The sequence below is a fragment of the Orycteropus afer genome, unplaced genomic scaffold (genome assembly GCF_000298275.1).
Source record: "Orycteropus afer afer isolate SDZICR_OR568_19922 unplaced genomic scaffold, OryAfe1.0 scaffold00094, whole genome shotgun sequence".
NCBI lineage: Eukaryota > Metazoa > Chordata > Mammalia > Tubulidentata > Orycteropodidae > Orycteropus > Orycteropus afer.
In genome coordinates this window covers 2,793,404-2,807,207 of record NW_006921681.1, presented here as the reverse complement: position 1 = coordinate 2,807,207, position 13,804 = coordinate 2,793,404, and the positions used below count along the sequence as shown (strand labels likewise).

The 13,804-nt window shown below is 50.5% G+C and overlaps 1 protein-coding gene across 1 annotated transcript in view; it reads right to left on the bottom strand.

The window, feature by feature from the left end:
• The window catches only part of CAMTA1 (calmodulin binding transcription activator 1), a 1,273,846-nt gene that overhangs the window by 326,778 nt on the left and 933,264 nt on the right, over positions 1-13,804 (bottom strand). The window contains exon 6 of the mRNA XM_042781184.1: positions 7,320-7,391. Within this exon, the coding sequence (XP_042637118.1) occupies positions 7,320-7,391 (72 nt within the window). The remainder of the gene's footprint in view (positions 1-7,319; positions 7,392-13,804) is intronic.

The following is a 13,804-nucleotide window of genomic DNA, read 5'->3' as shown; positions in this document are numbered from 1 at the left end:
TTCTGACTCCTGGTGACCCTGTGTGTGTCGAGAACTGTGCTCCACAGAGTTTTCAGAAGTCCATCTCTAGCCCTTCCTTCTGAATCGCCAGCCTTTCAGTTAGCAGCTGAGTGCATTAACCATTTGTACCACCCAAGGGACAACATGCACTCTATTTACTTCATACTGAATTCTCCTTATAATCTTATGTCGTTTATGCTATCACCATTCCATCCCATTTTACTGATGAGGAGACTGAATCTCAGAGGAATTAATAACCTGCCCAGAGTTGCACAGCTAACAAGTGCCTGCCTGGGTAGTTCCAACCTCATCATTTCAAGTGTCTGAGCACCTTCCCAAACAGAGGCCCTTGGGACCAGGACCAGTGAGTCCATCTGTGCTCTTAGTGCTGCAGGTAGGGAGACCTCAGGCAGGAGTTTTGGGTGATGAGCAGGATTCGGAAGCTGAGCCCTCAGAACATGCGTTTGGTAGCTAGGTCCTTGGCTTTGCTGCTTGAGGAAGTGATGTGTCCTGAGGATGCTTCATGGGGAACCACATGAGGTCAGCTGAGAGAGACCTTTATTTTCCACAGGCAAGCTCTGGTTTTGACTAGGAGAAGCCCCCATCTGTAAAGGTGTTGGGGTGCATCTCCTTTCAGGCCCTCTGTGGGGTATCCTAGGCCCACAGGCTGGGCAAGCAGGGCTGTCCCTCAGCCCCTCAGCTGCTCTCTCTACTGGGTGACTGGGGAAGCCTGGAGCTCGGTTTCCCTCAGGGATCTGAGGGAAGGATTGTCCCTTGAAAGCATTCTTCAGAGTGAGGCAACCTCATTGGTCACCTGTGAGAGCCTGAGGAGGGCCTCTGAAGGAAAGTCGGTGCCCTCAGGACACAACTGTGTGGATGCCTCAGCTGCTCTCCTCTCAGGGTCTGTATCAGGCACAGAGGCTGAAACTGGGCTGCTCATGGGAATGTTTCCAGAAGGAGGAGCAGGTGTGAAGTTTCATGAGGGCCCTGCCTGGAAGAGAGGGGCTTGGAGGCCTGGGTGGGTCTTGTGAAGCTGCTCCTCAGTGAGCTTCCATTTCAACTTCCTCCTCCTGACCTGAGGAACACCCGGACCCTATGCCTGGGTTATAGGGCCTGGGCCTGGGAGGCACAGAGTGAGGAGCTGCTGGCCCTCAAGGTCACTGGGCCTCCATACCATCTGTCTTCTTGGTGGCCCACATGCTGGTGATGCCTACAGGTCCTGTCTAGGCCAGATTCTTTGTCCATCCACAGTGGCTGGGGGGCAGGAGTGTGAACTAGAGACATTTCCCCATGAAAGCAGGGTCTCTGACCCTAGGATCTGCCTCACAGTTCTGCTCCTTTAGGAAGCTGACCACACTGAGGACAGGTGCTTGCCTGGGCCCATCAAAAGCATTTTTGGCTTCAGCTCTGCCTGGTAAGGCTGATTTTGGAACCTCAGGCCTTGCCAAGCAGACAGGAAACAAAGTTATGGTTACTTGTGAGGAAATGTTGCCGTGCTTAAAGGCAGTGAGCAAGCAAAGAGGTGTGGTTCCTTCCCCAGAAGGCAGTTGAGTCCTGGGGCAAAGGCATCATTACAATCCCAAACATGGGGGCTCCTTGGAGTTAGGGCAGCCTCAGGGGGCCCCTCCTGAGACAGTGCCCCACCTTCAATGTTCCAGGATCCCACACTCAGCAGCATGGCTCCCCAAGCCTCCCCTGGCTAGGCTCCTACTGGCCACTCTGCCCCAGGGTGCTTGGTCCATGGCGCCTATTCAGGGAGGGGATGCCATTTCTGCACCTGTGTTCTTAGGAGGACAGTGGGTTCACAGAGGCTCATTGACAGGCAGAAAGTAGAGTTGTGGAGACGCAGGATCCATGCTCTCCTCTATTTTCTGACCATCTGACCTTGGACAAGGTCCTCAACCTTTCTATCCTTTAAGTTCCTCATCTATAAAAAGATGTGATGAGGGTGCTGCTCTGGGGAAGTAGCTGAGGGAAGCAATGACAGCATGGACCTTGGAGTCACATCCCAGTCCTGCTCTCCATTAACTGGGTCACTATGGAACTTTTCATAGCCTCAGTCTTCTCATGCATGAAATGGGGGCATGCTGTAAAAATTCCATGAAACCAGATGCCATCGAACTTCCAAGTCAGTTGTACTCAAACCCCCAGCCTTTCAGTTAGCAGCTGAGTTCATTAATTGTTTATACCACCCATGTGAGGATTCAATGAGGAGCAGGTGATCTACCTGAAGAGTGCTGTGTGCACTCCCTGGCAAGGAACCAGCACCCAGAGACAGCTGCCAGCAGGGCTGGTTGTGTCCTTCCAGCTACAGAAGCTCAGGGTCATCCAGGAAAAACTGGAACCCAGCTTCCTGGACTCCAGATCCAGTGCTCTTCTATGAATCCAAACATCTTAGAACTCAAAGGTTCACCATATTCTGATGATCCAGGAACCTCCCAATCCCAGAAGCCTCAGGTTCCCTGTCTTTTCCGCAGCAGCACTCATAACCCACAGGCCTTGGGGAGAGCTGCCAGAATGGGCCAGGAGTGAGTTCCCTGTACCGCCTCCCCAGCAAGCCAGTCTAGGCAGCCAAAGGCCCCCAAGTGGCAGTGGCAATGGCAGACACACGGGACACACCCCCTGCTCCACTTGAGCACAGAAAACATTCATTAAGCATTTTAGAGGACAAGGGCACAAAGAAAAACACTCATTAGAAGCAGAAATAGTTTCCAAACGAGCCATCCAGAATCTGCTGGGAAGTGGGCTGATGTGGGAACTGGCTCTCCAACGGGGAGTAGGCAAGGGGTGGGGGGAGACTGTGCCCAAGGATGAAGTAGGAGGCACTGGGGCCCTAGAGGAGAGGACACAAGAGGAGGGCAGGGAGGTCCAGAGTCCCTTGACTGTCCACTTGGGTCATCATTAGAAATCCCAACAGGAGCACTGACAGCAGCAGACACAGAGGCAGAGGGGCTCTTTCTGTTTGGCCCAACCCCTGGAGCAGCACGTGGCAGGAAGGGCCACCCATCCTTTGGCCTTGGCAAGGCTTAGGGTCTGGGTGCAGCAGTGACAGCTATGTTCAGGCATCAGAGGTAAGTAGGAATTGGGAGGCTGGTCCCAGTCCTGAGCCACTGAGCAGCTGGGGCTCCTGGGCCTGGCCTGCCCTCTCTGGCTTCAGCGCTCTATCTGGACAGCTGAGCTCAGGGAACATAAGGGTCCAGCAGTTCTGTCACCTGGAGCCTCCAAGGGTGTCAAGGACATGACAAGAAGAAATTGTACATGGCAGCTGGCGAGTGACCTTGTTAAGGTCACAGGAACCCTCTCCCCTCAAAGGCAGGGCTACTGGTGGAACATTGGAGGTTCCAGCTCTGCTCCATCTAGAGAAGGGCCTGACTTGGGTCATTGGGATCCACAGCAGCCTTGGGCTTTGGGACCCCACCATGGGCAGGAATGGCCACACTCGGGGCACCCTGAGCTATTCAGGTGACCTCCCATGGCACTCACTGATCATGACAATGACCTAATGCACTCTTGTGCTAAACAGGCTTCAGTACCCTCCATTCTAGGGGAGAGCTCAGGTTCCTCACTTGTTTCCTTGCTTGCATCCTAATAAAATATTTATTAGCAATGAAGAGAGAGGGAGAAGACAAGACAGAGAAAGAGACAGTGCCTTCCCCTGAAAGCCAGGGAAGTCTGAAACTCCAAGTACCAAGTCAACTCAGCATCTTCCTCCTCCACCTGCCTGAGTCTGCCTCTGACCCTCTGCTTTGGGCAGAAGAGGGCTGAAGAGCCCCATGTCCCAGGGCTGAGAGCTTGCCCATCCCTGTCCCAGGGCAGGAGGCCTGTCTGCAGCAGAAACCTTGCCCTTCCCTGTGTGCTGGCTCCTGCTTCATCCCTTGGCAGGGGGATGCTCTGTGCAGGTACTTGGAGAAGACAGAAGACCAAAGTCCTAGCGTCAGGGAGCTCACAGTTAGGTTGGAAAAAAAGCCTGGCATATGTGGGGAAGAAAAGAGCCCTGGTGGTGCAATGGTTAAGCGCTTGGCTGCTAACCAAAAGGTAGGTGGTTAGAATTCACCCAGTGGTTCCTCAGGAGACAGACCTGGTGATCTGTTTCCGTAAAGATTATAACCTAGAAAACCCTATGGGGCAGTTCTACTCTGTTATAAATCAAACCAAACCAAACCAAATTCACTGCCATAGAGTCAATTCAACTCATAGCAACACTTCCTTAGGTTTCCGAGGTGGTATCGCTATGGAAGTAGATTGATTGCCCAGTATTCCTTTCGAGGAGTGGCTGGTGGGTTTGAACAGCCAGCCTTCTGGTTAACAATCAAATGCCTTGGGCACTATGCCACCAGAGCTCCCCTACTCTGTTATATGGGGGTCGATATGAATCCATTTGATGGCACTTAACAACATGTGGGAAGAAGTCTCTGCTGTGCTAAGAGACCTTGGAGGGATGTCAGCTAGAGGATTCTGCAGGACAGGAATGGACTGGGGCCACTGGGAACTCCCCTGTCTAGGAGCGTTCCTCCCTCTTCTGTAAACTCCCTTGCTTTCTCCTTTGTCATAGACCCCTGTTCCTTCTTCCCACTGGCCCTGGGCAGTAGGCATGTGAGGGCCATGGCCAGTTCACCTCCCTTTTCCCCATAGCATGTCCATGTCTGAGGCCCAGCCAGCTTCCGGGGAGCCAGGTTGCATTCTGAAGCTGCCTCTCTCCTCGGTCACCCTGTGCTGACTGCCCAGGGTCTTCACCCCAACCCATCCCTTTTCTTAGTAATGGGTGTCAGAGACAAACTTGGGCCCATTTCCATCTGGGGCAGCATCTCCTGGTTTCTTTCCTATTTAATATCAGAGAAATTAAACCTGGCCACGACATCATTATCCTGGTGGTGTAATTAGCAGCAGAACAAATTGCCCTGAGTGGTGCCTTCGGCCTCCTTCATTCTCTGCTCAGGGCAGGATAAGCATGGCACTAATTGCTTAGGACTTAGCTCCTTAACCTCCTATTGCCCAGCAGATGGGGGGCAGCAGGCCCCTCCCAACACCTGTATGCATTCCTTCTTTGTTACCTGATCACATCACAGAATCAAGAGTGATGATATTTAAGGATGCAGAGGAGGGGGAGCGACAAGTCCCTTGGGGACAGGGGACTGAAAATAGAGGCCCCAAGTCAGCCATGGAGACATGTGACCCTGTGATACAGGCCTTTGGGGAGACTCTGGCTTCCCTGCCAGCTGGAAGGTAACATACTCAGATGCACATGAATCACCCTAGGTATGTCTCCAGTGCACAGAGGCAGAAAATTGAAGTGCAAGGGAGGGGAGGCTGGGCAGAGGAATGGGAACCACCCCTACTTCTCACCAGGCCTGAGAAAGTAGGCAGGATCAACTGGATGTGGGGGCACCTGGCTTGAGGGGAAGAGTGCAAGGAATGCAGACTGGAAAGTAATGAGCTCAGACCTCGGAGCTGCCCAATGGTGTCTGATTCCAGGAAAGTAAATTCAGTGGAATTAAAAAGCCACAAGAGTGTGATGGAATGAGAGGAGGCAGGCGTGGGTGCAAGAGGAGGGGAGGAAGCATCCGGAAAATGCAGACAGCCAGGGCTGTGGCAGAGGGGCAAGCTGGCAGGCAGCCAGCATCTGGGGGTGCCATTCCAACAGGCAGCACCAGTGAGGCTAGGCTGGAGAGAGAGTGTAGGAAAGAGGTGTTAGGATGGGGCTGTAGGGCAGTGCACAGGAAAAATGCCAGAACCTCATCTAGGGGTTGGGAGAATGAGGAAGGAGGTTACAAGGGCTACACACCACTCAGCCTGCATTTGCTGGATCATATGTGGTCCTCCAGCAGCCAGCATGTGACCTCAGATGCAGGGATGGGCTCTGACACCGCCAGAGCTCTGTTCTTGAGGTAGAACCCCCTCCATGCCCACAGCCCAGGAGAAAAGACACCCTTCGACAAATCACGGAATGCTTTTGAGCCCATTCTCATTATCACAATACCAACAGTACCATCCATGGCACTAGATTGCCCTTCCTGAGGAAGCAGTCTTGAGCAATTAGAACACCAGGTACTGTCAGGTCAACCTCCAAGGGAGACAAAGGCAGGGGACTGATCACAGGGGAGTGGGGCAGGGGCAGCTATGTCTGTAAATCAGCCCATCTCAGACAGACAGATTTCTGGGAACTAAGGGAGAATGGGACCAGTGGAGGCTGGGGCTGGTGGAGTCCTGGCCAGAGAGGGCGTGTTGAGGCTCTGGGCCCCGTGGACACTGGCAGGCCACCTTGGGCAGTGGGCTAGTGCCTGGTATTTGTGGCTCCTTCCTCTCTGAACTCATGCAATGCTCATGAAGGACCTTGCTCCCTAGCTGCCTGACCCCTTCCAACCGCATACTCTGGTCAGGGAGATCTCAGACCACTGAGGCCCAGGGGTTTGCTGACTTGAACAACAGTGGGGTCAGTAGTGGGAAAGGCCAGAGACAGTGATTCCCGGTAGAGGAAGAACTTGGGGTGACAGTGCTGGGCCCCTAGGGATGGCTCCAAAAAGAGTAGTTGGACATCAGCAGAAGCTTTGAAAAGGACCCAGATCCTGCCTGCCTACATAAATCTCTCAGACCTTCCCATTCTCACAGCCCCCCCCCCCCCCAGCAACAGCATTTTCAGCCTGAGACACAAGGCAAGCCAGCTGGACAGACATCCCCCAATCAGCAAGAAGGTAAGCGGGTCTCCACACAGACCACACCTGGCTCAGCACAGCTGGGCACAGACCTTACACACAGCCAGCATTCTGGGACACAGGTGGCTCTTACAAAGAACTGCAACTGGGCAGTCTCCATCCTGATCCACAGCAGACATCACAAATCAATTACAGAGCTATTTCCCGCTGAACCAGAGGCTCCACCTCTCCCAGCAACCATGCCAATTCACCAATCTGACTGCAACCAGCATGCCTCTGTGAGCCTATTTTCCATAATACCTTATGACTAACCAATAGCCAACAGGCATTTCCCAGGTGGGGGAGGTGATGCTCAGCCTTCTATCTTGGCCTCACAAAAAGCAAACATGTGCACCTTGGATGCTTGAAGCACCTAGTAGGTTTTATTTCTTGTTGAGTGAGTGAGGACTACCCCACCATCAGACTTGTCCCCTTCCTGGCACCAGGCAACACTAGACTAACCACAACACTGGCCCTGCCTCCCCACACCTCTAGTCTCTGTAGACAAGCTCACCAGGGCATGTCTGCCCAAAGCCGTGCCACACTCAGGACACCACGCCCACTCAGCACCCTCCACAGACCCTTCCCCAGCATCAGTGACAGAAGAAGAATCCAATCCCAGCCACCTACCTGAAGGAGCCAGTAGCACCTCCGGTGGAAGGTGGGGATGATGGAGGAATGGACATAGCAGCCGTACAAGCACTAGGGAGAGAGGAAAAACGAGAGTTCAGTTGGAAAGAGGGAAGGAAGGAAGGAAGACGGCGCAACAGAGAAGGAGCAAGAAAGGGCCAGAGACACCTGCCCCCAGGTCCAGGGTGGCCAAGGACGGCCCTGTGACTGGTTGCAGAACCAAGATTAAAGCTCTGGGGCAGGATCTAAGAAGCACTATAGGGAGACGTTAGTGGGCACACACAGATTACAGTTGGTGCCCCTACAATCTGAGAAATCAGGGAAAGCCAAGGACCAGTGAAACACACATCTGTATACATTTTGCCTATAATTTTAGGGGTTTGAAGTTATTCTGAAGTTCATTCATAGACCCTAGGTGAAGACTTGGTGGGGTACAGGAGAGAACTGTGAGGTTGTAGAGTCAACTGAAACACTTTCCAACACACCCACTCCATACTTCCCTGGCTAAGGAGCCCCCAGGCAAGGCGACCCTGGGCTGACAGGATCTTAAACCCCACTAAGGGTGGGAGTGGCAGCGGGTTTTAGGATTGATCGCCAGAGTCTATGAGACACTTGATGCATGTGCCCATTTTTTGTTTTTTTAATTAGAATTTATTTTTGTACTTGCTTAGTCATAAGTTTCTTTCTTTCTTTCTTTCTTCTTCTTCTTTTTTTTTTTTTTTTTTAAGTATAAACTTGTATTTTTGCAGATGGATTTGATTTGGAAAACAGCCAGAAGTCAGACAGAGCCAGTTGCAGAGTAAGGTAGAATTCAAGCTCAGGAATGTTTAGGGTGGACTGTGAGGAGGGACAGTTGTTAGATGGCCCGTCATCAAGGCCTGGGTCGGTGGGGCTGAGGAGTTGATGACATGGGGCTAGCATGTGTGTGAGGCAACTCTGCATGGCCTGGCTTCTGGGCGGCTAGTGGCCTGTGCCCAGAGCACTGTGGGGGCAGCTTGCAGGCAGAGGTGGAGAAAAGGGTCCTCACGAGAAGCCAATCAGGTCCATGTCACAATAGAAATTGGAGAGTCTGAGGAAGAGGCAGGCACCCACCCTTAGGTGGATGTCAATCTGAAGAGGATAGTCTCAAGGCAACATATCACCAGAGCTAAGATCAAAGACAGGGTCAAAGTCTTTTCTTTTGTCACTCTGAATTCCACATTGGAATGATCTCCCTTCCATCTCCTTTGGAGTTCCTCTGACTTCCCCAGGCATGTTCTAGAAGGGGTGGGGCAGAAAAAGGAGGCAGGGCTGTCAAAGCCTCCCATTGAGAAGAGTGGTGGGGACAGGTCTTCCCACTCACCTCTCCTTTATTTTAATCTCACTGAGCCCCTATCCCCCAAACTCTCCAGAGAGAAATGGCCAGCAGCTCTGGATCTAACACTTTCATTAGATACTTTTTATACCCCCAAAAAGACTAGGTGTGGTTTGGTTAGACTAAGAGTCCATTTGAGCCCTGCCTGTCTGATTATCAGGGTCGAAAGAGAAATCATTTCGGACTATGGGATTCTGACTGTCAGAAAATCAGATTTCCAATATGTTAGAACTTTTACAGATTGCTGTCCGCTGGGACTTAAGCACTGTACAAACCAAACAAACGAAGCAGAAATTAATTTAAACAATTCCCTTGCAATTTTTGCCCACAAAATGTATTTATTATTAAGAAGACAATATGCTTTCCTAACTTTGCTGCTTTCCAAGACTCCATGCTTCTTGATAACTCATTGCTTCTTGCCAAAAGAGACTTGTGTTTGCACATTTTCTTTAAATGTTGAGTTGCAACAAATGAGCAATCCACCTGCAACTTTAATCAGCTCTTTTCTTTCAGAATTTGCATGTTCTCATTGGCAATTTCATTACTTTTACTCATGCAGTGAGCCAACTATGTTGTTGTTGTTGTTACGTGCCATTGAGTTGGACCCAACTCATAGTGACCCCTCCTTGGGTTCCCAAGGCGGTATCACTACGGAAGTAGATTGCCCAACCTTCCTTCTGAGGAGTGGCTGTGGGTTTGAACCGCTGGCCTTCTAATTAGCAGTCAAGTGTCCTAGGCACTATGCCACCAGAGTTCCTGAGCCAACTATGTTGTTGTTGTTGTTATGTGCCATCGAGTTGGACCTGACTCATAGTGACCCCTCCTTTGGTTTCCCAGGCAGTATCACTATGGAAGTAGATTGCCCCATCTTCCTTCCGAGGAGTGGCTGGTGGGTTTGAACTGCCAGCCTTCTGGTTAGCAGTCAAGTGCCTTAGGCACTATGCCACCAGAGCTCCTAAGCCAGCTATAAGGAGACATAAATTGTGGCAAGAAGGTCCTCATGTCCTGTTGAAACAAGACTTTGCATCTGCTCTAAGCGTTTATTAAACCTCTTTAAGGTTTGCAATGACTTCCCCTCTTCACCTGCTTGTTTCTCTTTCCACAGCTTTTTCTTGGACTTGAAAAGAACATGGCTGATTTTCAATGTCATCTCCCTCTTGAGTCACTGCCTGTCTGCCTGGGTTGGTCTTCAGCATCACTGAACCCCACACTTAGGAACCACTGAGAATTTATCAAATACCTGCTCCAAAGAAGTGAGCATGGTCCCTGCCCTCCCCTGAACCATCCCAACCCCTTTATCACTGGCAATGTGCCTACCCAGAATGGCCCAGAACCATTCAATAAGCAAAAGGAAGTTGTAAAGAAAAACTGCCGTTTCTATATCAAGGCTCATACATTTTAATCAGAGGAACCCTTGGGGCCTCACTCAGAACCTAGTTACTCTATTTTTAGATATTACTTGAACCACTGTGATGATTTGCTGTCTCTGGTCTCATCAGATGAGAAGCACAATCTTAGGAAGGGGAGGGAAGGGATGCACGCCTTGAGGCAGACCCATGATAAGAGAAAATGGTGTCAAATGCATCAAAACCAAAGCCAAAACCAAAGGAAAGAAAAATAACCTGTTGCCATTGAGTCCATTCTGACTCCATGTGTTATCAGAGGTCATGGTGGCCCCATGTGTTACAGACTGTGTTCTATAGGGTTTCCTTGGCTATAATCTTTATGGAAGCAGATTGCCTGGCCTTTCTTCCACAGTACCACCAGGTGGGTTCGAACTGCTGACCTTCTAAGTTAGTAGCTGAGTGCAAACTGTTCGTGCCACCCAGGCACCTTTCAAAGGCATGAAATGGGAAGAAAAAAAAAAAACAACTCAAAAGTTCTCAAGAACTCAAAAAGCCCAAGGGCATCTGACACCTTCCTATATTGCTTGCTCCACACAATAACTCATTCTTGAATCTGTCTCACCTGGCCTAGGAGCTCCTGGAGGGCAGGAAGCCTTGGAAGTTTTGAATGAGGATGGCCAACAGTTCTCCCTTTAGCCCCAGAACACAGGTCTCTTGAGCCCTGTCCAGGCCAGGACCTGGAGGCAGTATGTGTGGCAGCCTGAGGCTAAGGACTTTATCAAACATATTCAGTACAAACATTACTGAAGCATGGCTCAACACTTAGCACTTCACTTGAAGGGTTAAGCTTCAGTCTCAAGGAAAACAGACGTGTTGAGTAGCTGGTTGACCGTTTTTGTGGGGAAAGCAGCTTATGGTAATCTGCTTTGCATGAGTTGGAACCACCAAGAAGGGGCATATGGAGAGGTGGATCCTGCTCAGGGTGGGAGACCTGGCTTGGACATCAGCTCTGCTTCTCATCAGCTCTGAGGCTCTTATTCTTGCAGGCTGTAAAATGGGTACCATCTTCATACCTCCTCATGGGATGGTTTTTAGGGTTGTGAGATGATCTATGCCCCTGGTTTCTAGTGCATCTTCAATAGTGTCAATTATTGTTGCAGGAGCACCCACTTGACCAGCTGAGGGGTGTCACTGCCCAGGCTGTGACGTCTCAGTGCAGGTTTCAAGGAAAGCAGGGCTCGGCCAAGGGGAGACTGTTTCCAGTAACATGAAGAACATGTGAGGAGGAAGGAAAGTGATCCGGCAAGTGGGCTGGGCTTGAACTGTGAAGGCCTTGGATCAATTGGAGGGTGACATGCCAAGGAGAATGTGAATAAGGCAGAGAGATCACTAAAGGCTAATTTAGGCTTTCTCTATCCCAGGGTGGTGGGGCATAAAGGAATGGCATGAACACCTTTACATTTTGGGAAGCTCACTCTGGCTGCCTTGTGGCCAGGTGACAGGAGGCAAAGCAAGGCTAGGGCAACAAAGACTAGTTTGGAGTGTTCTGAGAGTCCAGGAGACATGAAGGAGATCCAGTGATGGCAGAGGCAGTGAGGAAGGGGAGAAATGGAAACGTTTGCTGGCCTTAAGAATGATGCCCAGCTTTCTGGTGGTTCAATTCACTGGGATAGGAAACCCTGGGGGTGTAGCAGGCTGGAGGGAGATGAGGCTGCTGCCAGATTCCTACTTGTAAGACATCCAAGGGGAGACGGGCAGGATGCAACGAGTGCAGCAGTTTCCGGCTCGGTCTGCACTGGAAATGGCCGTCTGTGCATCTTAATGGCAGAGGTGGTGTCAGAGGCCAAGATGGGGTCAAGAGGCCCGGGGCTGCATGTGCACTCCTTTTCAGGGGGAAGCCTAGACATGAACTGTCCAAGTCCCAGCAGCCAGCCTGCCCCGTGACCCCCTTCTGTTCACCACTCCACCCCAAGTCCCCAACATGGGCTACCCTGATCCCTGAGCTCTCCCCATCTCCCTTTGTCTCTGTCCTCCCTCTGTGGTCTTTTCACCAGTTTCCAGTCTGTATGACAATGTCATTACCAAGCCAATTGGGGATTAATTGCCAATATTCTACGAGACAGTGTATCAAATCCATTCCCTCCTCTCACTAATCAAAAAAGCAATCACGTTTGTCTGTAGTGATTCTTGTTGTACAAACTCCTGGTGCTTTCTTTTTGGCTCAGGCTCTGGGTGTCCTCTGGGGCTCCCAGAGTTGAGCTATTCACTCTGGGACCATGATGTGATTAAAGGGAGAGCCAGATCCTCTTGCGGTTCGTGGGTAAAGCTCTGTGTGTGTGTGCGTGCACACACATGTACGTGTGCACAGGAATCCTTGCCGTGAGTTCCCTTGCTTATGTGTGTCCACAAAGGCAGAAGAACAGAGAGCAAGTAAGCAAGTAGATATTTATAGGGAACACAGGAGAACTTCACCCTTCAGATGGAAGCAAACTTCAGGTTAGTTACATTTGGGGGATAAAGGCCTGACAGCTTCCCTTTAACATGACAGTTGAACAAGAAAGATTTTTTTTCTTAAATACTCAAAATTGCTTTTATGACACTATGGGGGCTTTTAAAAATAAATAAATAAATCAAAAAGATAAAATTTCAGGGAAAACTGAGAGCAAACACAAGCTCCCTTCAGTTCTAAATAAATGCTTCACGCAAAGAAGTGACGTTTCTGAGGGGAGTATCAGCTACAAATCTCCTTGAGCGGAGAGCTGGGTGTCATTAAAATTTCTCAGCAGCAGATGCAGCTGCTGGGGGCTCCGCCTGTGCCAAAGAGGGCCTGTCAGGGCTCCACACCCTATTGTCTCAGCTGGCCAAAGAGGGGGCATGGTATTGGGGTACGGCGGGTGCTTCCTCTTCCTGTCCAACTGTCAATGGACTCACCTGACATGGTTGATTTTCTCTCTCTCTCATACACATACTCCAACTCTTTCCTTCTACCTCTTGATTCCACCAAGAGCGATGCTGACAGAGGACCCAGCAGCTCACTAAAGACAACCTGAGCTGAGTGTTGATTTGGGAATGGAGCTTAGAAGAGCAGGTGGGACTCTAGAAGATTCCAGGCTAGGTCACACACTCTGTCCTCCTACTGTGCTCCCTACTCTCATCTCCTCCAGACAACAGTTGACTCACTGCTCCCAGCAAGCCTGAGCCCCTCACTTCACACTGCCTCTCATTCTGTGAACACACGCCCCTCCTCTGCCCAGGCAATCCCTACTCAACCAGAGTCCACCTCAGAGTTTCTTCCTCCAGGTAGCCCCCCTTGGCCTAGCCAGCCAAAAGGGTTCGTCGAAATAACCCATCAGAAAGAGGAGCCTAGGGACATATCACAGAGCAATCAAGAGGTTGTGTGTTCTGCCTTGGGGTACTGTCTTAGCTATTTAGCTGTTATAATAGAGATACACAAGAGGACGGCTTTAACAAACAGAAATTTACTTTCTCACAGTTTAGGCGGCTAGAAGTCTGAATTCAGAGCACCAGCTCTAGGGGAAGGTTCTCTCTCTGTCGACTCTGGAGGACAGTCCTTGTCTCTTCAGCTTCTACTTCCTGGTTCCTCAGAGAGCTCCATGTGTCTCAGCATCTATCTTCCCTCATCTCTACTCTCTTGCTTCTTTAATCTCTTTTATATCCGAAAAGAGATTGACTCAAGATATACCCTATACTAATCTCGCCTCATTAACATAACAAAGATAACCTACTCCCCAGTGGGATTATAACCATGGGCATAGAAGTTAGGA